Here is a 24,756-nt window from a genome sequence, read left to right on the forward strand (position 1 = left end):
GGCTAGTCATCACCAACACCTGGTTTAGACACCACAAAAGACGCAGGTATACATGGAAAATGCCAGGTGACTTAGAAAGGTATCAGCTAGATTATATCCTGGTTAGACACAGGTTTAGGAACAGTGTGATAAATTTGGTCAGCTCTGCTCAGCTTCCCAGAAGCAGATGCAGACTCTCATCACAATGTAGTTGTGATGAAGTGTAGAGTCCGTTTCAAAAAGATAAGGCAGGGGCAGTGGGTTAGAAAATGGAATGTAGAAGCATTAAATGGATTGGAAAGGAAGGAGTACCAAAAGGCTGTAGAAAAAATCATGGAAGATGTTAAAGAGCTAAGTACTATTGAAGAAAATTGGGAAAGTATCAAGAAAGGGTTATCAAAAGCCACAAAAGACACTATTAGAACTGTTGACAAAAAAGGACTAGGAAACCATGGATCACGGATGAGATAATTACAAATATGGATGAGGAGAGAAAATGGAAGAATGTAAACACAGTGTTAGGCAAAATAAAGTATAAAGACTTAGACTTAGACTTAAAGACTAAAGACTTAAATAATAAATTGAGGTGGGCGACAAATAAAGCAAAGGAATCATGGTGGAAGATGCAGTGCGAGGATATGGGAAGTTGGCAGAGGAAGGGTGAAATTGGTGAATAAATTGAGGTGGGCGACAAATAAAGCAAAGGAATCATGGTGGAAGATGCAGTGCGAGGATATGGGAAGTTGGCAGAGGAAGGGTGAAATTGGTGCCCTGTACAGCAAAGTTAAATCTTTATCGGGAAGTAAGAAAGGAAGAGCTATGCTAACAGTTAGAGATAAGGCAGGTAAGATAATAGTTGACCCAGGGAAGATCCAAGAGAGATGGAAGGAGTATATAGAAGAACTCTATAGTAAAGAACTTAGACCAACACAGTTCGACAGACAAAAGGAGCATGACGTAGAGGAAGATAGCTTACGTCCAGGCATACTCGATGATGAGATAGGAAGGGCATTAAGGGGGATGAAACTAAATAAGGCCGTGGGGGTGGATAACATTCCATGCGGAACTACTGAAATGTATAGGAAAATGTGGGAGGAAGAGGCTATATGGGCTGATTCAGAGTATCTATGAGGAAGGAATCTGGCCAGAAGACTTTGTGAGATCAGCTCTAGTTCCTACTCTGAAAAAGGTAAATGCTACATCACATGAGGACACAGGAATATAAGTTTGATATCCCACGCAGCTAAAGTTGTTCTCAGGATCACAAACAAACGGATAAAGAGTAGGACAAGTGATTACTTAAGGGATGATCAGCTGGGGTTTAGGAAGGGGAGAGGTACGCGTGATGCCATTGCAGTAATGAGATCATTAATCAAGAGGAATATAGAACACAATCAGGAGGTATTTGCCTGTTTCGTAGATTTCGAAAAAGCGTTTGATAGAGTGAATTGGGAAAAACTAATGAGTATTCTGCAGAAAATAGGAATAGATTGGAGGGAAAGGAGGCTAATCCGCAACCTGTACATGTCTCAGACTGCTCAGGTGCGAGTGGGGAACGGGGAGTCAGGATGGGCAGTGTTAGGAAAGGGTCTAAGGCAGGGCTGCCCATTATCACCATTGCTGTTCAACCTGTATGCAGAGGAAATGATTAAAGAGGCATGGGAAGAACTGGAGGTAGGAATGAAAAAGGGCGGGGAATTTGTAAAATCAGTTAGGTTTGCTGATGACCAAGCTTTAGTTTGTCAGTCAGCCAAGGGGTTGCAAGCATTGTTGAGTGAATTGGAAATTCAGTGTGACAGGTATGGGATGAGAATCAATATTAATAAAACAAAGGTTATGCGATTTTCTAGAAAGAAAAAGGCTAAGCTAAACGTTAAAATAGGAGAGCAAAAACTAGACCAGGTAGACCAGTTTACGTATCTCGGTAGTGTTTTGGACCAACATGGTCAAAGTAGTATGGACGTAAGGAGAAGAATTGCGCTAGGCAAAGAGGCTTTCTCAAGGAGGAGGGAGTTGATGACTGGGGCCTTGAGTAAGGATATTTAGAAAAGACTCATAAAAACTTTGATATGGAGCGTAGCTATGTATGGTGCAGGAAAATGGTCATTGAAGCAGGAGAATAGACATAGATTGAAGGCTTTTGAAATGTGGTTGTGGAGAAGAATGGAGAAGGTGAAATGGACCGAAAGGAAAACAAATGAGGAAGTACTTGGTATGGTGGGCAAAGAGAGGGGTTTGTTGGGAGAAATCCTATGGAGACAGGAAAAATGGATGAGGGGCGTATTGATCGGCAGTGGGATGTTGAAGACTGAAATAGAAGGGCGCAGGAACAGGATAGGGATGTTGGACAGGATGAAGTGAATTAGGAAGTACTCAGAGATGAAGAGGGACCTGATGTACACTAGGTTGCTGGATTGTTTTTTCTTAGGAGGCACAAAATATTTATTTAGTAGTTGTGTCCATCCATAAACCTACCTTAACAGTAGATTACCTAATAAATAAATAATATTTCTTTTCCAACTTCTCATTGAAGAATGCCACATTATGATTGTTCAAAAATTAATGATGCAGTATCCTAAACACTTAAGTGCTCCATGAAATTCTGGGAATATTCCATGCTATTAATTCTTATTAATAATTAGCATAATGATTTATCTTTAAATTAAAGCTATTTAGGGTAATAATTCCTTTTGTAAAATTAATGATTGTAGTTGGTCATTATATAAATGCATGCTCAGGAAATGGAAGAGTTTAATATCCAATGCTGTCATCCCATTCATCATTTCCAATTGCATAATGTCTTTTCTCAATTTGAAAAATGACACCTATTTAATTCCAGAATGCAGCTGATGAGTGGAAAAAATATTGCATGACTTTAGGCATACCATGCTCTGAAACATTTTCCTTAGTTGCAATATTAGGTGAACCTGTTCAAATTAGAGCATGGAATATACATGGCCTTCCTGTGGATGCCTTTTCGGTGGAAAATGGAATTATTGTGTCAAGGGCCAGACGCTGGCCATTGATGATAGATCCTCAAAGTAAGGTTATATTTCATCTTTACGTATGTTGCATTTTTCAGGTTTTTGACAGAAAATAGGAAAGTAAGACATTCATTATGCCTTTTAAGTTTCATCAAAATTAATTTATTTTGTTTTTCATTGTAGATCAAGCAAACAAATGGATTAAAAATATGGAAAAATCAAATAATTTGGCAATCATTAAATTGACTGACTCAAACTACATGAGGGTATTAGAAAACTGTATTACCTCAGGATTTCCTGCACTTCTTGAAAATATCGGAGAAGAAATAGATGCTAACTTAGGTTAGAGTAATTCTATTAATGTATTCTGCAGTTATTTAAATCCATACAGAAAGGAAATGATTAGCACGTCTATGATTTTTTCTAGAACCAATCTTACTCAAACAAACCTACAAAGAGGCAAATATTGAATATTTAAAGGTTGGTGACAATGCCTTAGTTTATAACAATGATTTTAGATTTTATATCACAACACGACAGAGAAATCCTCATTATCTACCAGAAATTGCTGTAAAGGTATGTATGTTTTTTTTTAAATTGAAACAAAAATCCATCATCTTATAGTATTTTTTTTCTAAAATTCATTTGTAATAGCCTTGAGCTTCAGGGGTTCTTTGACAAGTCCCAAAAGATGATTAACCCCAGAGCAGAGTATGAGCCTTGATGCAAAAGTGACATTTGATTCATGAGGGGGTCTTTTCACCTCTGATATTATTTGTAATGAAGAGTAAGTAGTCAAGAGCAAGAATTCAGTACAAGTCCTAATAATCATCACCCGATAAACAGTCCCAAATAATTATGAGCAAGCAAATCTTCCAACTAACTTTTAGGGTTTGTTTTTAAATGGTTAGAAACTATTCAAAGTATCAGCATATTAGTCATTTTTGAAAGCCACATAATATTTATTCATGTACTTATTAATGCCTCCATACAACCCATTTCTGCATCTTACTCTGAGTATATCTGTCACCTTTGTTAAAGTTCATTTGCATTTTAGCTACTTCTATGGATTCTTGAGTAAATGCCATTAAAATTGAAGATGAATGAATGATGCATTGATGATGAATAAATTATTGTAAAGGAGAGCCAGTACTATCCAAGACAGATAAGATAATCCATAAGACACCTATGAACTTCAACAAAGATGGTGGAGGACACCTAAAGAATGCATGGCAGCCAAACAATCAGAGCACAGCAACAAAATAAAACTTCTATAAAGGTTGTAGAAATTTTGGCCTGAAACCAACAGTCTGAAAGCAATATCAGGATTGCTGTTGAAACTTTAGCCTATTCACGCCAACTATGGCAAGAACCCAGAATAATGCAGAGATCAGCTATATTTACCATAAACTTGTGACCCTTCCCTATCTATAAGTTATGTAAATGAGTAAACTTTACAATAATAAGTAATTTAAGATACTTCCGTACTTATGGAATGAGTAAGGAAGTGGAATTTGGTGATGAAGGATATGTTTTTCACGTTTGTGAATGTTTAGCTTGGTTCTTCTTCAAAGAGATGAAGTATTTGATGAGGTCTGTTGCATGCCTTCTAAATGACCAACATATTAGTAATAATTTACAAAATGCATTTAATTAACTGAAAGTAATTGCAATTAAATTACCTTGTTCAGAAGAGTTATTGGGAATGTGAATTGAAAGAGTAGTAAAACTATAATTTACTAAAATATACCTAGGAGACTCCCATATTGTATGCCTCAGAAAATGAGACCATGATAATATGGAACTTCAATGCACATAGATTGCCTTAACCTCAAGGAGTGCATAAGTAACTGGTAATTAAAAATTCTACTTTATTGTGCAGGTAACTTTGCTTAACTTCATGATTACCCAATTGGGGCTTCAAGATCAACTTCTAGGTATTCTGGTGGCCAAAGAGAGGCCAGATTTGGAAGAGAAAAAAAATGAATTAATTTTAGAAAGTGCTAGTAATAAAAAAATGCTTAAAGAAATTGAGGATAAAATACTTGAGGTCCTGTCAACATCTGAGGGAAATATCCTTGAGGATGAAACTGCCCTACAAATTCTGTCATCTTCCAAGGTAAGATAATGAATACATGTGCATTGTACATCCCAGATATCATAAAAGCTGGATGTTGGCTGGATTGAGCTGTTGTATTCAGCTGTTTTCAAGTTGTCTATTCCAGCTGGATGTAACCAGCGAATCCGAACTGAAATCCAGTCTGTATGTTCCCAGATAGCATATAATAGTGCTAATGATACTAAAGGAATACATGCATGAAAACTACGCCTGGTCTGGAAATTACCCTGAAACTTACTCTTAAAAAGTGACGTTTCAGGTGTGATATGGTGGAATGTTAAAAATTGGAAATTGTCCACGAAATAAAATTTATTACAACCGGTTTCAATATAACTTCATCATCATCAGGTGAAAAAGGCCTAATGATGATGTAATTACACTGAAACCATTCATAATAAATTTTATTTTGTGGAAAATTGTCACACAGTAACACCTTAATTGGGAGGTAAATCAAACTTAATGTTACAAAGTCTTCACATATGACAATTTTCCCTTTTTTTTGGGATGGGAGCTTAACACCTATCCAACTAAATCTTCTAAATTTAAATGAAATAATCCTTGAAATTTTAAATTTCACTGTTTTCCAATTTGATAGCTCATTTTATTTTTAAATACTTTTTTTAGTTATTTAATGCATCTACTGATGTAATAAAAGAGATAATTATATACAAGCTAAATGACACAAGAATTCCTTAAAGTACAAAAATCCTGACAAAGGACAAGGTGGTACCAGCCTTCAAATAGAATCAGGTATATCCCTTAATTTTTTAGATCTAGTTACCTCAGTGATAAAGGATAAGCTTGATTTTTCTGTATTTAGGAAAGAGTGCTACACAGGCTTGGTAATTCCCAATAACTGAAGACACCATGTCTCCCAAAACCTATCAGCCTTTCACTCTGTGCTGCATAGGCTAATTTCTATACCGATGTCTAAAGATAACAACTTGAAGGAACTAAACACTATGAAATGATTGCCAGGAATAATAGCTATAGTGAAGGTTTAATCGACTGACTTTTTAGGAGAAAATTGTCCAGGCTAGCCAAGTGAGCCATTTATGACAGTTCCACAAAGGAAAAGCCCCAGTGGTGGAAATTCCCTGTCTCAGAACACATTTCCTTAAAAGTACAAAAGAATCTTGCCAAAGGACAAAGTGGTATCTGCCTTCTACCACTGGACTAACCTAAAAAGCCTTCTTTGCCATTACAAAGATAGGTTCAACCCATTACCCAAGAGTGGAGTATATAAACTGCACTGTGATGACTGTAATGGAGTATACATAGGCCAAATGGGAAGGAAGATAGAGACAAGAGTAAAAGAACACCAGGCATGCTATTGTAAGAACGATTCCTCATCCCTCTTTGCCAAACATCTCATTGATTGTGGCCACAGAAGCGACCTCTTCTCGGTCATTCTATATGCGGAGAGGAAGGCATGCTCTGGAACAGCTAGAGATCCTACACAATGCCGATTCGGAAAGGATGTTTTAACCAATGAATTTTTATATCCCTCCTGCTCCCCTTGTGGCATTTCCCAATGACCAGTCCTTCAAACCCCCCCAACCCACCCGCCAACCTGCCCATCTCATATCCACCCAACGTCAGGCCATTAATGGTCTCCCGTAGTCCACCTAATTACCATGCCATCAACTGGTAGACCATCCTCTGGCATTCCTTGAGCCTTCGCTCCTTCACCTTTTCCTCCCCTCCCACGACCTAGCCCTTTTTCTCCCCCCCTCCTTCAATTGTCCTTTGGTTGTTCTCTCCTCCTCCCATCCCCTCTTTCCCAGCATTTGGGTGTATATATGTGAGTTCAAAAATTTTCAATTTACCTGAAGATGTTACACCGCAACAAAACCTACGTTGTGATAAAAAAAATTCTATATGGAAAAGCAAAGTGTCTTCTCTCATCATTATACAAGCTAATTCAATTAATTAATACAAGTTATATCAGTTTTCCAAATGTCGCCTATGAGCTTGAAAAATGTCAGTTCCCATTAAGAGCCAAAGGTTAAGCATGACTGCTCAACACTTATCTCGCAATATCTCAGGTTGTTTGTGAATTACATGAAAATGGTTATAAGTTGTAGGCACTTAGACATATTCAACAAACCTATATCATATATAGTTTCTCAAGTTCTCATATATTTTTGTCGTCGCTTAAGAGCATTATTTTTCCAAAAAAATATGTATATATGAGTCATTTAGGTATAATGATTATGCTAAAAAATGCCATTTTCTTCCTAGATTCATACAAAGAACTCATATTTTTTAGCAAATGGTGTACTCTGATCAAAACTGGCTAACATTTTCATTTCAAGGTTCTTTCTGAAGAAATACAAGCCAAACAGGAAGTGGCAGCCATCACTGAAATAGAAATAGACCATGCTCGCAATGAATACAAGCCAGTGTCACATCACTCCTCAGTGTTGTTTTTCTGCATATCTGAACTTGCTAATATTGACCCAATGTATCAGTATTCACTGGTATGGTTCATTCATTTATATAATCAGGTAATTACAGTATAGATGTCAAGAGATTTTTCTTTACCTTCATGCTGTTGAATGACTGCATTTTCTTTATCAGAATTTGATTAAAAATTAAATATATCATGTGCTTATTTTCAGTCAATCATCAACAGTGAGAAATCTGAAAAACTGGAAATTCGACTGCAATATTTAAACACTTATTTCACGAGAAGTATTTATGAAAACGTGTGTCGTTCATTATTTGAAAAGCATAAGCTGATATTTTCCTTTGTACTGTGTGCAGGAATATTGCATTCAAAGGTATGTGTCATGCTTATTCTCCTCCTCTGAATTTATTCTGATAATTGTTGTCTTGATTGAGATTATGAAGTGGGTAGTATTTTACAGCTCCAAAAGTATGGGGGTTTAAATTCTAAACTCAGTTCTTACTTTCTCTCTCTTACTTTATTAATACTCCTCATTCATCTATAAGAATTCTTCTTCGTATAATTTGCCACAAATAATCTAAAATCACTATCAGGGTCATCTCGAATGAGATATCCTAAAACCATTTTCTTGAAATGTTTTTGTTACTAATGTTTTTTCTTCTTTTCCCCCATTTCACTGAAAATCAGAACCAATCACAATTGTCTTTTTGCTTATTAATTCACCACTATTTGATGTGAAGCCATGAGGAATGGCTTTCATATTAATATTTAAGGTGATAAATTTTATAATATATATAATTTTATTTATATTTTTCTATTTTATAAGATCTAAGACATTTGATGCTCTTATGAATGATTTTAGACTAGTTTTAGCATTATTGTAAATTGGCATTTTTTGTTTTCTTGAATAATGCTCCTCAAATATTTCTTTGAATTAGAAAAAATATTTTTTTTAATATCATAGTTTGAATTGTTGTAAACAGTCCACAGCCACAAATTTTCAGGGACTCCTGAAAAACAGCCAGCCTTTGTGACATTGCCTCAGCTATTACTGCACCTCAAAAAAAACAATTACAATAATAGGAATAAAACAATGAATATATATAGACCGCATTCCACAAAAAATGTTTTTATTATTCAATTATATTCATTACACTGAAGCACCTTCAGGCACAACATAAAAATAACATCAATAAATATGAAATTAATGAGTGGTTTCTTCTGGTGGTGTGGCATTATAAAAAGAACCCATTACAATTGATGACCTGAAAGTTTCTAATCCTGTTTCATTTTCAAAAGATACCTGTAGTAGTTCAACAAAAACAATGGTGCTTCCTATGTAGTATACTTGGGTTGTATAAAAATATGGTGCTGTAAGTGTAGTGCACTTCTTAGTGAGGCAGAAAATATGTTTTAGAGGAGTTTGTGTGCCGAGTAAGCAGTTCATGTTGTGCATGTTGAATTGTAGTCTGTTTAAATAGACAGTTTCCCTTCTTATTTCTAATGACATGCTTCTATCACTCTATTATGGTTTGTGTTATGTGTTTGTCCAGTAGACACAGTGTACAGTGTTGAGAATACCTGACAGGTGTGTGGGACATGTCACTGGGATATACAGGTATGCCATCCACATACCTGTAGATGGCATAATTCCCAAATAGAAATACAAATACGTGTATGACAGGAGACTGATTTCAGATAGTTAACATAAATATTCATTTGCAATATAATAACACTCATCAACTAGATATGCAAATAGATTCTTCTTGAATATGGTTAGGCAGATTGTTAAGCAAGATTCTGTACATTGATGCTGGTCCTTTAGCTACCATAGGCAGGTTTGATGTTTTCACATGTATATCCTTTCATCTTCTGGTAATGTGACAGTGATAACTGTTATTCATTTTAAAGTCACTCTTGTTTTTCTTAGCATAAGTCACAGCATGATAGATATGTATGCAAGGTACAGTAAATTATTATTCTCATATTATATATTCAATTGTTCCTGGCTCAACCTTGTGGAAATTTATGTTAATTAAATGAAGAATACAATGTATCTTTCCACTGTCCTTTATTCATGTACAACTAGTTTCTACGCTCAAGCGTCATCATCAGGTCGAGACTTGAGCGTTGAAACTAGTTGTACGTGAATAAAGGACAGTGGAAAGATGCATTGTATTCTTCATTAAATTTCTCATATTATTTCCATTATATTGCTATCCATTTTTTAATTAAAATATGTGTATGGTTGTGGGTCACGGTAGTCCAGGGTTAGAGCGTTGGACTACTGACCGGAGGGTCACGGGTACGATTCCCGGACAAGCCTCTCTGGGCACCTGCAGCTCCACCTGGGCAAGCTATGTGCTTTTTCAGGTACCAGATCTTCCTGGGAAACCATAACTGGCACAGGGAAAGGAACTGGCCCCCCTACCCTGATATGTGAATTTCACACCCCGTCAGTACTGGGTGATACCTATCATCACCAACCAAACTGATCTTTGGGTTGATTACTGTGTTTCATGTGTATGGTTGATAGCGAATGCTAAATTTGATGCCTAAAGTTTGCATTATTTAGGCAGTACAACGTATTACCTCTTCCATAATTTACATTTTTTCAACGCTAGTACACACAAGAATGAACTGAAAGAATTTCTCTACAAATGCTGACATCCACAATCACAAAGCTTGTAAAAAAATAATCTATGGGTCATTTTTGTTTCCACTACCTACTAAATCTACCAAAGGGCCCATTAACACAACCACAAATGTTAATTTCACAAACCATTGGGCTTAGTTGGGTTCAAGCATCAAGGGCATGGCCTATTCAAATATTTTGATAAAATTCTGTACTCTTGACTTGTAATGACATATTTGGTGCTACAATTAAAGAGGATATCCATTATTTTTTGCCATGAAATTATTCTTAAATTTAAAGATAATGGAAATACTTTTAGATATCCTGAGAATTTTCAAGTTTTGAGACACCTTGTCCAGTTCAATGTTTATGATCTCCTTCCATATGAATTGAAAAACCTCCTCTGACCCTTATTTCAATTACCAAATTTTCGCAATAACGCACAACCAGAACTTTGTAATTATCATGAATTTGTATAGATACCACGCACCCAGGGCTTCATAGTTATCTTGAATGTGTATAGATGCCGTGCATCTGCATATACATATAAATATATAAGAATTATATATATATATATATATATATATATATATATATATAAATAAGTATATACATATATATATATATATGTATACATATATACTTATATATACATTCAAACATGAAATCCCACCAAACGGCAAACAAATACTCATTTACATAGAAACAGCTTTAAGAAAAAGGGATAGGAACATACATAAAGGACGAACACAGGAGAGGTGAGGAGTTAAGGTAGGTTTTTGGATGGACACAACTACCAAATAAATATTTTATTCCTCCTAACAAAACACAAAATCCTGCATCCTAATCTACATCAGGTCCTTCTTCATCTCTGAGTACTTCCTTCCTCCCTTCATCCCATCCAACATCACCGCATAAAAATTATATAGTGTGTGTAAAAATGCATCTATATTGGATGTGTGTGGGTAAAAATACATCTTATGCTTGGATTTTTTCAATTTTCATTGCATAACGTGCATCATCATTTTTTTCCATCATCTGAACATTTTTTTATGGATAACGCACACATTATCGATGGGAAAATATGGTATTTCATACAGGAACTGACAAAATAGCATCTATCTAGCATGGCATCTAATGTGACTTTTTTAATGTAAAAATATTAATATTTCAGACGGTTGAATAATGGTACCTTTTCTTTGTAAGATTGGGAAAGTTTATCAGCTGGAGAAAAGAGAAAACATTACATTTTTAAACTAAGATATTTACATTTTTTTCTATTGAGAAAACAATTCACTTAAACTGAACTAATGCCATTTGACTAAATATATTGTGATTTTGTCAAACAATAATCCAAGAATTGAAGAGAATTGCTACAACTTTTCTCTTACATGTGCCTATGTGCATGTATATAATTACATTTTATTGTTCTATCTTCTAGCATTCAATTTATATTAATCAAAATTTCAATTTTCAAATGGTAGTTTATTATCAGGCTACAGTAAATATGTTCATTTTTTCAATTACTCAATAAAACTGTCATATGATTTGCAATTAGGGACTTTTACCACAAGATTCATGGGTCTTCCTCTTAACTGGAGGAGTAGCTTTGGAAAATCCTTTTCCAAATCCTGATCCAAGTTGGTTGCCAGATAAATCTTGGAATGATATTGTTAAAGCATCATCACTGAAGAGGTTAGTGTTCAACTAATCGCTAAATTGAAACTGTATCCTTTATCGTTTTATCTCCAATGAATATTCTGTTCTTTTGCTCACCTACAAATTATCTGGGAATTTTGATTTAGTATTTTTTCATTCTAAATGTGACATTGTTTTTTATCTTTAGTCTTGCAGGCTTCAGACTTAGCTTGTCAAAACATATTGAAGAATGGAAAGAATTGTATTCATCATCAACCCCACAGAAAGCAAATTTCCCAGAACCATTTAATGATGTAGATGGAATCAACAAATTAATTATTTTGAAGTGTGTAAGACCAGACAAAGTAGTTCCTGCTGTACAGGTACCTAATCCAAAGAATTGTTAAGTAAGTCGAAGCAATTCTCTTCCTAACATTTTAGATGCTATAATTGTTTCCTTCATCATAGGATTTCATTACCCAGAATATGTCAAGATCATTCATTGAGCCTCCACCTTTTGATTTAGTGGGGTCTTTCAGTGATTCTAATAACTGCACACCACTAATATTCGTGCTTTCACCTGGTGCGGACCCCATGGTTAGCTTGATGAAATTTGCTGAAACCAAGGGCATTGGTGGTGATATGATTCAAACTATTTCCTTGGGACAAGGACAGGTGGGTTTGCTTTAATTAATTACATATTTTTTCAAATAATACATGTGCTATCATCTGATTTACATTGAAATTGATTTTCAGGGCCCTATTGCTGAAAGTATGATTAACAAAGCGGTATCATTGGGACATTGGGTGGTCTTGCAGAATTGTCATTTAGCAGAGAGTTGGATGGGGTGTTTAGAAAAAATATGTGAAGATGTTATTGTACCAGAAACAACTCATGAAAGATTTCGTATTTGGCTAACAAGTTACCCATCCAGTGCTTTCCCAGTTGCTATTCTTCAAAACGGTAACATAGGCCAATGATTTTTTCTCTCATTACAAAAAATAATGTGTTAAATAACTCCATCTGCATGTACACTGTTTTTTTTTATTTTCAGGAGTTAAAATGACAAACGAACCCCCAAAAGGGATGAAGTCAAATCTGCTAAGGTCATATATGAATGATCCAATTTCAGATGCAAAATTCTTCAGTGCCTGTAAGAAAACAAAGGAGTGGCAGAATTTACTCTTTGGCTTATGTTTTTTTCATGCATTGGTACAAGAAAGAAGGAACTTTGGACCACTTGGATGGAATATTCCTTATGAATTCAATGAATCTGACCTTCGAATTAGTGTAATGCAACTTCAGGTACAGAATTCTTTTTTAAAAGAAATATCTTTATGCAGTCTTCTTGCGCACTACTTCCATTCAATCACACCATATATTCAGAAAGAGCTTCCATCTTTAATATGGCTACTCTTTCTATTAGTATTTACTTCTAAAAATTCCAGTTTATATACGCTAATCATATTCAGCCAGAGTTTTCCAAGAAACATCATGCACAGATGATTCACCATCACCTGTTTCAGTTGCTAGTGGCAATGGTGCCCCAAATAGTAGCGCCACCATTTCCCCCAATCAAGGAATTGAGAGTGAGTACTCATGAAGGTGATCATATGATCTCAGCCAGGTAGAGTGAAATCGAAGAGTAGGTGGCTAGGCTCTTTGAAGCTCAATTGGTCGAACCCCAAATTTGTCTCTTTGTCCTTAATGTGCAAAATATCTGCAATATAAGCATAATGGAGCACTTTCTTTGTTCTCCAAAAACCAAATTGCATGTATACACTGGCCGTGTGCAGATGTCATACTTGTAACCCTATATCCAGTGGCTACTTTCATTCTCCCCGCCATCTCCATTTATTAATCATAGAAACACAGAGGAGTGTGCATTTTCTCATCACAGGACTTTCAGTTTACATAAGCACATCAACACAGAGAGGTGCGGAACTGCATTTTAAAGTCATGGCTGTGCTAGTGGACGAACAGAATTTGATTTCTCTCTAGCCACTGATCGCAACTCGATGGTTACCCAATAACTTCCATGGGCAGTTTCAAAAGATTGTTTTGCCATTGCAATTACAACTATTTATTATCCCAACTATTATGTAACCATCATTGACCCACTAGTTGCAGATTTATGTGACCATTCTTTTTCAGCTTCAGACCAAAAACCACAGTCCTCATATGCAACCCAACTCAATGTACATCAGACCAATTAGCTCTCATGGTTTTAAATGTTTGCTTTTAAAGGAGTCTGTTCTTGGTCTGTCCTGCATCTAATGTTCATAAATGACCTGCTCCATGAAGAGTGTCCCTGTGAAAATATTCATAAAACAAGCAGCATGGGGGATATTTCATGTAGTAGAAAAAGCAAGGGCCAGGTGTACTTACATGATGCCCCATGCCAATCTCAATAAGTGAAACAGATTTGTTTGTATAACTGCAGGTCTAACAGATAACAAGAGATGAAGTAATATGCAGGAATAATATTGTGAGATAGAAATTGAAACTGTGAGGCACAATATTGCCACCTCAATATTGCAACCCCCAGAGTCATCTAGTTTCCAGAACATTCAGTAGAAGTTTCAAAAGGGAACTACTTTCAAATTATCAAAATTAAATATTAACTTTTGATTAAGTTTCACTTTTGGTACACATTTGCCACACACTGCATCACCACTACTTTTATAACGTTCAAGGATGGCAGCAAAGCAATTTCGGAGGAGGTTCTTATTCTGAAAAATGCATTGCTGGTTTAGTCTATATATGAATCTAATCTATAAATTTCTGGCTGTGGATACTTATGAATTGTGTCAAATACTTTGTTGAATATAGATAGATATTTTGGGGTGTAGGAAAAGAACATGGAAATGCCCACTGGAGCAGCACAAAAATATTTTTTCTCTTATTATACTTGGAATTTTTACTCATTATTAAACTCAGCTCATGGGTGCAGCAACAAATGTACTTGTCAAGGAAAACATGTTTTACAAAGGCAGTAACTTCTACTTTTACACCACTAATGACTGGCACCCAATCAAAGCTTTGAGCAATAACCAGATCTACCTTCTCGTCCACTGCTTGTCAAACTACAGCCAATGTCCATTGACCAGACGGTTTGCTTCATTAGACACCACTTTGTATTCATAGATTACTTCTCTATGCTATAGTGGAAACCAAAACATTTTTATCTGACAGAATACATTAATTCTATCATCCGCTATTATAAATGATGTGGATACAATTTTCGTTGTAATATTTTTCTGGTAGTCTTCTAGACATGCTGTCTGAAAGATCAAGTCTCATTAAAATCATGATTCCTTTCTAAGTAATTTTTTTAAGGAAGCCCATGCCAATAAGGCCAATTGCTATTATCATTTGGCTGTCTTATCATTTATGGTAGGTTTTGGGTGAATACAAACCTTACAACCCTACATTTCTTAGCCTTGCCCCAGACACCCCATGACCCATACTGCAATAAACACTGCCCACATCCAACATGGATATCCTTTTCCAACCCCTTCCTCATTTAGACAACATCCTCCCCTCCATCACAGTCTTTGACATTCCATACCCAATCAAAATGCTCTGCATCTATCTTTCCTGCCTCCTTTGGATTTCTCCCAACAATCACCTCTCCTACCCCACCATGCCAAGTTTGTCTTCCTTACTTGTTTTCCTTCCCATCACTTTTACGTATTTCATCATTCTCCACACCTCAAAAGCCTCCAATCTATGACTATCTTCTTGCTTCAATGACCAAGTTTCAGCACTGTGCAAGACCACACTCCATAACAGAGTTAATAAGTTTAATGAGATCTTCAAAAAATATCTTGGCAATGAGCTCAACTCACTGCCTCCACCTCCCAAACCCTCCGGCTAATGATGTCTATACTTTTTGATACATTTTAATACATATATAATATTTTTAGTGATTTTCATGTCATGTCATGTACCTTTTGCCTTTTTTTTCAGATGTTTCTAAATGACTATGATGAAATACCTTTTGAGGCATTGACATACCTGACTGGAGAATGCAATTACGGTGGTAGAGTAACTGATGACAAAGACAGGCGCTTGCTGCTCTCTTTGCTCTTCATTGTATATAACAAGGATTTGATTGAAAACCCAAAGTATTTGTTTAGTTTTAAGTATTGTTTAAGATCTGAATGAAATTATTGACCTCATTTATTTCTTGACAATTTTTTTTATTTACAGTTATTCATTTTCACCAATTGAGTTTTATCACTTGCCTCCTGATCCAACTGTATCTGGTTGTATTGAATATATAAAAACCCTTCCACTAATTACTCATCCAGAAGTTTATGGCTTGCATGAAAATGCTGACATAACAAAAGATATAAATGAAACTGAAGAGGTAAATAAACTTTTCTCATTTTTTGTCCATTTCCTACTATTTTTATGATTTTTTCATTTTGCTGTCAAAAGTTGTCCAAAAGAGGTAATCAGTTATTCATCTTTTTTAATATGGAATCCTTAAAGTAGGAATGCAAAAGCCGTTAGCGCAATGGCCTTCATATATTATCTCTCCACTTCTAGTGTAAGCAATTAAATTGGAATGACTGATTAATGATTTACTAAATTGTAAGGTAATACTGATTTCATTTTCTAAATTTACCAGCTTTTGCACGGCATACTTCTCACTCAAACTCAAATTAGTAGTGGAGTGGCTGGTGTAGATACAGGAGAGTTTGTAATTGAAATTGCAGCAGATATATTGGGAAAGTTACCTGCACAGTATGATTTAGAAGCAGTTGCAGAGAAGTATCCAGTTATGTATTCAAATTCTATGAACACAGTTTTACGTCAGGTAAGCTTTAATAAAATATTTTTTCCCTAAATTAATTTTAAATGCATTTCACAGTTCCCTTTTTGGGTTGGTACAGGAAAAGCCTGAATTTAGTCACCCAGAGAAAATTTACTTCCTTTGCTGAGGTAGGTTAAAAATTTTTGGGCAGGTTTTGAAGTAATTAGATATGTTAGCCATATTGAGGTGCGAGGCTTATGTAGACGTAAAGATTATATATATATATATATATATATATATATATATATATATATATATATATATATATATATATATAACCTTCTCCCCAATTGCCCCTCTGTCACCTTCAAACGTCCCGCCAACCTAGCAGATATCCTCAAATCCACCAGGCCACTCTCAAAATCCCCTCACACCCCCAGTGCCATATCCACTCCATGTCATCGAGCAAGATGCAAAACCTGCCCTATTTTCACCACTCCACCCTACTCCATCCCACCATTTAACTCTCTCCCACCCTTCCCCTATTCCTCTTGCACTTCCAAGAATGTTGTTTATCTTCTTACCAGTAAACTCTGCCCGTCCTTTTACATAGGCCAATGTTCCACATCACTTAACATTAGGATTAATAACCACCGCGCCTCGTGCAATCCCTCCTCCCCGTCCATGGGTCTCCCCATCCCTAAACATGCTTCCCATCATAATACCCCTTTCAACCAGTGTTACAATGTTTCCGTCCTAGCGTCCCTTCCCACATCCGATAACCCTATAGAATTAAAAACTCTTGAAATGGCATTCATTTACATCTGTATGGCCTATCAGCATCCGGGCCTCAATGTCGTTCACTGATGGGAGTGGCCTAAAATTGTTACTTTGTGGAAACAAAGCATATCGGGGGGTGGACACTGTGTTTTTCCGATTGAGTTTTGGTGTACGTGGCCTTTGTTTTGACTTACGTGGTCTTTATCAATACTTTGTAGGTTGAAACATGAGTCTCGTATGTTGCAATAGTTGCGGTGAGCATGTTGATCTATTTTCCGATTTTGTGTCAATTCCACCCCTTCCCTCTCCCTTTCCTCTCCCCAACCATTCCTTTCACCCCTCCTTCGCCTCCCGTTCTCCCCTTCCCCTGGCCCCCTTCCCTTTCTCTCGCACCCCTCACCTCAACAATTCCAGCAGTCATTACTTCTATATCTTCAGAGGAAGACGGATTGTTTCCGTCGAAATATCAAGAAAATACGTGAGTGTTCTTTTTTTGTGTTTCTATATTGTGTGTTACTGTGTATTATATATATATATATATATATATATATATATATATATTTGTTTCTATATTGTTTGTTACTGTTTAATGTACTATATATATATATATATATATATATATATATATATATATATATATATATATATATATATATATATATATATACATACACACATTCAAACATAAAATCCCACCAAACGGCAAACAAATACTCATTTACAATATATATATATATACTTGTACATATATATATATACATATGTATATATACTTGTATGTATGTAATAATTCACATAGAAATAGATATTTGGAAAAGGGATAGAACACAGAAGAGAGGGGTGGAAGGTGGAATGGAGCAGATCACAAGTGTAAAAATATTTTCTCAACCAGGCCTTGAGTCATGGATCTTTTGACTTGCCAGGCCTATGCTCTAACCACTCGAGCTATCGAGGAAACTTAATTTACTCTGAAATCTGCGGGGAGTTTATGCAAGCAGGAGTCCTAACTCTGGTAGATGATGGTAGGAAGCTGTTTCACCCACCAAAGAAGAAATAGATGACACAAGTGGAAAGGACAGTACGTAAAGCAATCATGCAACGTCATTAAGGGTAGGAAAGGCTGTTCGCCATATGGTGGGTTTTCATGTTTGAATGTGTATTTGGCCAATGTAGCTCATCTCCTTCTTCTGGCTATGTATGCTACGGAATGCACTGTTCCTATCCTTTATGACGCTGTATGATTGCCTTACCTACTTTACCTCTTATGCCATCATCCATTTCTCCTTTGGTAAATTAAACATCTAACTAACGCCATCTCCTGGCCAAAGAATAGGGCCTCTTGGTTGCATGAAACCCCTGCACTGCAAGCCGAAAGATCTATGGTTTAAATCCCAGTCAAGGAAATATTTTTGCTAGCAGAAGTGTTAGATAGGATCTGGTGTGAAGATATAAAGAGTTTACAGAAGACGGGTGAAATGGTTATACTGTACAGAATGATAAAAGGCCTATACAGCAGGGAAAATCCAAGCACACTATTTAAGATATGTCAGGATAATCATTCATTAACCCCGGAAAGATGCAAGAGAGATGGAAATAATGCATAAAGGGATCTATATGATTAACATATTACACCAGCAAGTGCAGAAATGAAAGGAGACTATGACATAGATGAGGATAGTTTAGGTTCAAGCATGCTTGATTGCAAAATAGAAAGGGCATTAAGGGAATGAAAATTAAATAAGGTTCTGGAGATAGTTAATATTCCTGCAGAACTGCATTATGACTGAGGGATAAGTGAATGGAAATGTTTTCATGGGATAATTTGCAGAATTTATGAGAGAGGAACCTGGCTGGGAGATATCATCAGGACAATACCATCCACCCTTCCACTGCCATCGGTACACAAATTGAAACTATGGGGAAATTCTTTTGATGTTAAGTCTATTCTCCTCCTACAAAAGAAAGCTGTCTGAATCTATAATGCAGATTCTAGATATCACTGCAAAAGAATGTACATAGCCAATTTCATATTATGATAGTCTACAGTTTACATAGTTATTTTATCTAATGTGATGCAAAAGAAAATATTATTCTCTTGACAAGATCTAACGCACATAATGATGAAACAGAAACAGACGTAAGCAAAATATATCAAATTTTGATTAGGTTTTGACCAGTCTCTGTGGAATGCGTGGATATTACATTATTGAATAACCCACCAGCTTCTTCTGCATAGAGAAGCAACATTTCAGCATTAAAATTCAAACTGAGTTATTGGTTATCCACCAAACATTTTTACTCCATCAATGAATCACTTGAGGCTTACACTAGTGACTTGGTGTTCAAGTAAAATTTAAATAAATATGTATACAATGTATTGTTTTGTGTCACTAATATTTTTTAAATATTAGTGTTATTTAATCATCTAATTATAAATAAAGATGACATTTTAGGAGTTGGTAAGATTCAATCGATTGACTAAGGAAATTCGAGTGACTTTGGCAAATGTTCAGCGAGCAATCAAAGGGAGTGTTGTCATGTCATCTGAGCTGGAGGAAGTCAACAACAGTCTCCTGGTTGGTAAAGTCCCAGTTACATGGGCTAGTAAATCTTACCCATCTTTGAGGCCACTTGGTGGATACGTTGCTGATCTTTTAGCAAGGTGAGGTCGACAAGATATAAAATATAAATATATATAAAATAATGTAAAGGTACAATAATTATAAGTAGTTGTATATTATGATGAAAGAAGACACTTTGCTTTTCCATGTAGAATTTTTTTACTTGTTAACTATTATTTTAATTATGAACTAGGTTTCGTTGCAGCGTAACATCTTCCAGTCATGTTAGATGGCCTGAAGATTTTAAGCTGTAACGAAACCTAGGTCGTAATTTAAAAAAAAATTCTATGAGTAAAAGCAAAGTTTCTTCTTTCATCATGAAGGATTTCCACCATCTTACACCTGAAGCTGTCATTTATTGGCTGTTTATTCTATTAAGAGGAAAGTATGAGGATTTATGGGAAGAAAATTCTTACTGCTTCCTTCATCACTACCTCCTTCTCAATGAGCGTAAAATCTAAATCAGTGATGTTTCATATTCTGTGATTGTTCTGTCCTTGACAAATATATCTCTAGATTAGAATGAAGCCCATCTTTTATTATTTTACATACTACTGTACATTTCTAAATTTTTCGAGTTTACATCATGAAATCTGAATATGTAACTGATATTTTAACCTTTTCTAGGCTGGCATTTTTTCAGAAATGGATAAATGTTGGTTCTCCAGTAGTGTTTTGGATCTCAGGATTTTATTTCACTCAATCATTCCTGACTGGTGTGATGCAGAATTATGCGAGAAAACTAAAGATCCCGATTGATCATTTAGCATTTGATTTTGAAATCACAAATATAGAAACAGATGCCGAGAGCAACCCTGAAAATGGTGAATACTGCAAGGTAAATTTTGTTCATAATGTTGGGAGAAATCCAGTGTGTTAAATACACACTGTATTTTCCCCAAACATATTTTGCTAATGTAAGTTATAAATAATAGAAATCTCCTTGTTTCATGCAGCTTAAGGCAAGCATATATGATGCTTACATCGAGGTAAAGTATAAAATTGATATTCTGGATGAAAATGAGAATTTGAATTATCTCCATCGGCAATTTTTTACAATTCCAATGAAGCCTAATCTTTATGCTAATGATGTCAATAATAATATAAATCGATATTGATAGTATAGCATGGTTTTCTATGCATACTTTTTACACTCGGTTTTTTATTTTTTCAATTTTTCTCATAGGGTTTATTTTTAGAAGGAGCCAGGTGGGACAGAGATACAAGAGAATTGCAAGAATCACTACCCAAAACCTTGTATGATTCTGTTCCAGTAATATGGTTGAAACCTGAGTTAAAGGTATGAATTAGGTGCTTAAAAAATCCAGCCATGAAATTCTGTTATACACTTGTAGCATTGGGAGTAACTTTTATTTTTCACCTATAAGAGAAATGAAGGGGTCTCTAACTTAGTAGTAGATAGGGCTTGGACTTTGATGTCTTCACTTCAGAATTCAATTCTTTATTCAGGCTGATTGCAGTTTCTGATGGTGATTGGTATTTAATGAGAATTACTTGTGGTACTAGTTGTGAGGCTTTCAAGCATGTTGACTGCTAGTCAATCCACATCTATCAAATTTTGATTTTTAAATGAGCAATATTTATAATATCCATACCTATTTCTATGATAGAAACAACATTCACATACTACTGCTGGATTGTATTAACTTCACTTTAAAGTGAAAATTCAGCTTCTATAAGTTGCAATTAATCCAGTATTAAAGCCAAATCTGGCATCTGGTCACCATTTGGTATACCATATTCAACCCAGCCAGTAATTATAAAAAAATAGTAAAAAATTAACACCTTGGCTCAAGTAAAGCAACTACAAACAGGACCAAGATTTTCTACTTATAGCAAACACGAGTATTTGCGTGTGGAACTGATTGTTCGATGTAAACAGACGGAAGCCTAGGTTGCTCTGATTTCTTCTTGTCAATGGCCAAGGACTTCCGGGTTTTGAATTGATTGTAATTCAATCCTGAATGGTTGAAGAGGTTCAAGGTGAGACATGGAATAGTATTTGTGTTTCTGCAAGCCCTGAAATGTTTTCCATCATGTGAGATCAGAGTGAACTTCTTCTACCTTACCCAAATTACTTAGGATTTATTATCAAAGGACACTTTTAATGCAGGCGAAATCTGTATTTTTTTCATTGCAATGATGAAAGTACCTTGGTGTACATAAATGAGCATTTCTCCATGAGAAAGTAAGCATTTATAAATGAATATGAGCAGAAAGATTTCTGGGGAATCAAATGAGCGAATTTTTGGTTAAAGAAATAGGTATATACTAGGTAAAATGTTTCGTGAAACTTTTAAAGTGATGAAATCTTATGGTGAATAATTTTGGTAAGTTCACTTGTTCGATAAATTGCTATTTTTTTATATTGTGAATTCATCAAGGTATAAGCATACAACATTCTTACCTAAATAACACAATGTGGCCAAATGTTGGCATAACATTCTTTAAACTATTCAATTTGGCTGTAAGACTGATGAAAAGTATTGTAAAAGGCTTTAATACCCATAAGTAGTAATTTTATGTTTAAGGAAGGCATGATGTACCATGATACAATTGCACTTCTGGTGTCCACAGACATTTTAATACTCCTTGATAACAAGTGGGTAAAGTAAGCATATCTTGAAATGACAGTGTCCACTACCATGCAAACATTTTCCTGCAAGTAATATTAATAATTACTTACCAAAATAGTTCAGGCATATGGCATATTAGATAATGGGTATAAACTAGAACATATTCACGAACACTAAGAACAAATTTTCTAGAACACGCTGAAGTAATTTTCCAGAAATTTGTGAATAGAAAAGAAGCACTTAGAAACTAAAGACCCCTCAACTTTTACTTTAAGACCATTGTGGTCATTGGCACTTACAGTTCATGGGTAATTTATGGCTAATTTGAACACATATCTGCTTGAATCCAATGAGCAGGGGTGTGTTTTTTTTTTTTTTTTTTTTGTCCTTATTTTCTTTGTATTTTTTTGAGGGTAAGACTCATTCCCTAGAATTAATTTCTCAAGATTGAAATTGTATTATTGTTCCAAGAAGTAAGCACTGGCTGCCAAATGAAGAAATTCTAGTTCTTTGTTTAGAGGGATTCAGCATCTTCCATATAAAATATTTATTTCACATGAGCATGGTTTTGATGCTGTGTGTCATCATCAGGTGACGACCATCAAAAATGATTTCCTAGCGGAGGATGGCTCAGAGGGGGGAGGAAGGCTTGGGGGGAGATGCGGGGGGGATAATGTGGGTGCTTATTCAACCACTCTGTAGTAGCGAGCTGGGGAGGAGTTGTTTGTGACCCACAGTGGCCGGTGTCCTGATAAGGGATGGTCGCTGGTCCCCCTCTGCTACCTGTGGTTAGGGTGGGGAAAGGGTTAGTGAGGCAAGGTTTTAGGTGTATTTTAAGAAATTTTGGATGGAGGAATGGCAAGGGTCTTCCTCCTAAATTTCTCAAGGGCATACGCCAATAGTGGGTCACAAGCAACCCACTGGACGCTGAATAAGCGCCTACACCACCCCCCCCACCTCTCTTCCCATACCTTTCCCCCCCTCTGAGCCATCCAATATAAGGAGAACACTTTTGATGAAAGGTAAACCTGATGATGATGCACATTAAAACCATTGTTGCATGAAATAAAAATTTCATGTGGAATAGCGAAGTATTTTCTCTCCATCTTCATCATGAAGGAATTCCACCTAGTAAAGCCCAAGACTGCTAGTCTTCAGCCTCATCTCAAAATATTGCAGGGCCAAATTCGAATGTGGAGGAGTGTTAAGGTGTGTTTAATCATATATTGACTTCTCTGTGCTGTATAACAAAATGAGCATTGACAAAGATTTCGTATGTTGTCCTGCCAACTTAAAAGCTCCATGTTTTGAAACTGCATGATTCTGCATGCATCATTCAATCAGTAGATTGTTTCATTTATTTTTGGCAACACTTAGTGCTGCAGTGAAAAAATCTATTGCAAAAAGATGGGTTAAAATACTGATATGTGCGGATTTAAACATAAATCAGCATACAGAATTTTGAGTATGGTGGCAGATCTAGGGCTTCACTTTGCTATTTAAGATCCAGCCTGGATTTCAACCCAGTCAGCTACATCATCAGACTTAATCATTACTGATATCTCAAATTAAATTTCATGGAAACACTTCACATTGATTTCTCAGATCACATGGGTGAAGATATTCAGATTTAGACTCATCATTCCCAACACACAAATAAAAAAAGCTGTTTGTACAGGTCTCCTTATATTAGTTCCATTTACAACTTGCACAGAAGTCAGAGGGAGAAGTTAACCCAGCCTGCAGCACTAATGGCAACTCTAATGTCTTTTTGAATAAATGGCACAGTTTCAGGCATAATATGGTGGAACTCCTTCACACACACACACACACACATACATACATATACATATATATATTATATCCACCTACATACATACATACATATATATAAAAACACAGATGTAGATTTTTAGAATATAGAGACACAAAGAAAGGACACTCACAATTTGTTATTTGACGTTTCGACAGCACGGCTGTCGTCTTCAGAATGGCGTTCTCGGGGAAGAGCGGAGAGGAGGTACGGGGGAGAGGTGGGTGAAGGAGAGGTAAAGGGACCAATAGGAAATGAACAAGGGGGTGGGGGGGATATGTAGGCAGCCAATTGATGCATTCAGTGGGCTTGGTTCAGCCCGGGTGGTTTGAATGATTGGGCCACCCAGATATGCGCCATCTCGCGGGTTCTCACCTCTATTATACTCGCAGATTTGGGAATGATTTCAAT

At 35.9% G+C, this 24,756-nt stretch overlaps 1 protein-coding gene across 1 annotated transcript in view; it reads left to right on the top strand.

Annotated features, from left to right (window-relative positions):
• LOC139694738 (dynein axonemal heavy chain 3-like) overlaps window positions 1–24,756 on the top strand; it is a 146,853-nt gene that overhangs the window by 119,340 nt on the left and 2,757 nt on the right. Inside the window, exons 44-60 of the mRNA XM_071593238.1 lie at window positions 2,819–3,020; window positions 3,147–3,305; window positions 3,391–3,539; window positions 4,846–5,082; window positions 7,401–7,592; window positions 7,707–7,868; window positions 11,689–11,825; window positions 11,977–12,151; window positions 12,237–12,443; window positions 12,525–12,732; window positions 12,824–13,074; window positions 15,742–15,899; window positions 15,985–16,144; window positions 16,409–16,597; window positions 19,768–19,976; window positions 20,563–20,773; window positions 21,122–21,235. Coding sequence (XP_071449339.1) covers window positions 2,819–3,020; window positions 3,147–3,305; window positions 3,391–3,539; window positions 4,846–5,082; window positions 7,401–7,592; window positions 7,707–7,868; window positions 11,689–11,825; window positions 11,977–12,151; window positions 12,237–12,443; window positions 12,525–12,732; window positions 12,824–13,074; window positions 15,742–15,899; window positions 15,985–16,144; window positions 16,409–16,597; window positions 19,768–19,976; window positions 20,563–20,773; window positions 21,122–21,235 — 3,120 coding nt within the window. The remainder of the gene's footprint in view (window positions 1–2,818; window positions 3,021–3,146; window positions 3,306–3,390; window positions 3,540–4,845; window positions 5,083–7,400; window positions 7,593–7,706; window positions 7,869–11,688; window positions 11,826–11,976; window positions 12,152–12,236; window positions 12,444–12,524; window positions 12,733–12,823; window positions 13,075–15,741; window positions 15,900–15,984; window positions 16,145–16,408; window positions 16,598–19,767; window positions 19,977–20,562; window positions 20,774–21,121; window positions 21,236–24,756) is intronic.

Source organism: Hetaerina americana, unplaced genomic scaffold (assembly GCF_022747635.1).
Source record: "Hetaerina americana unplaced genomic scaffold, ioHetAmer1.1.p SCAF_54, whole genome shotgun sequence".
Lineage (NCBI taxonomy): Eukaryota > Metazoa > Arthropoda > Insecta > Odonata > Calopterygidae > Hetaerina > Hetaerina americana.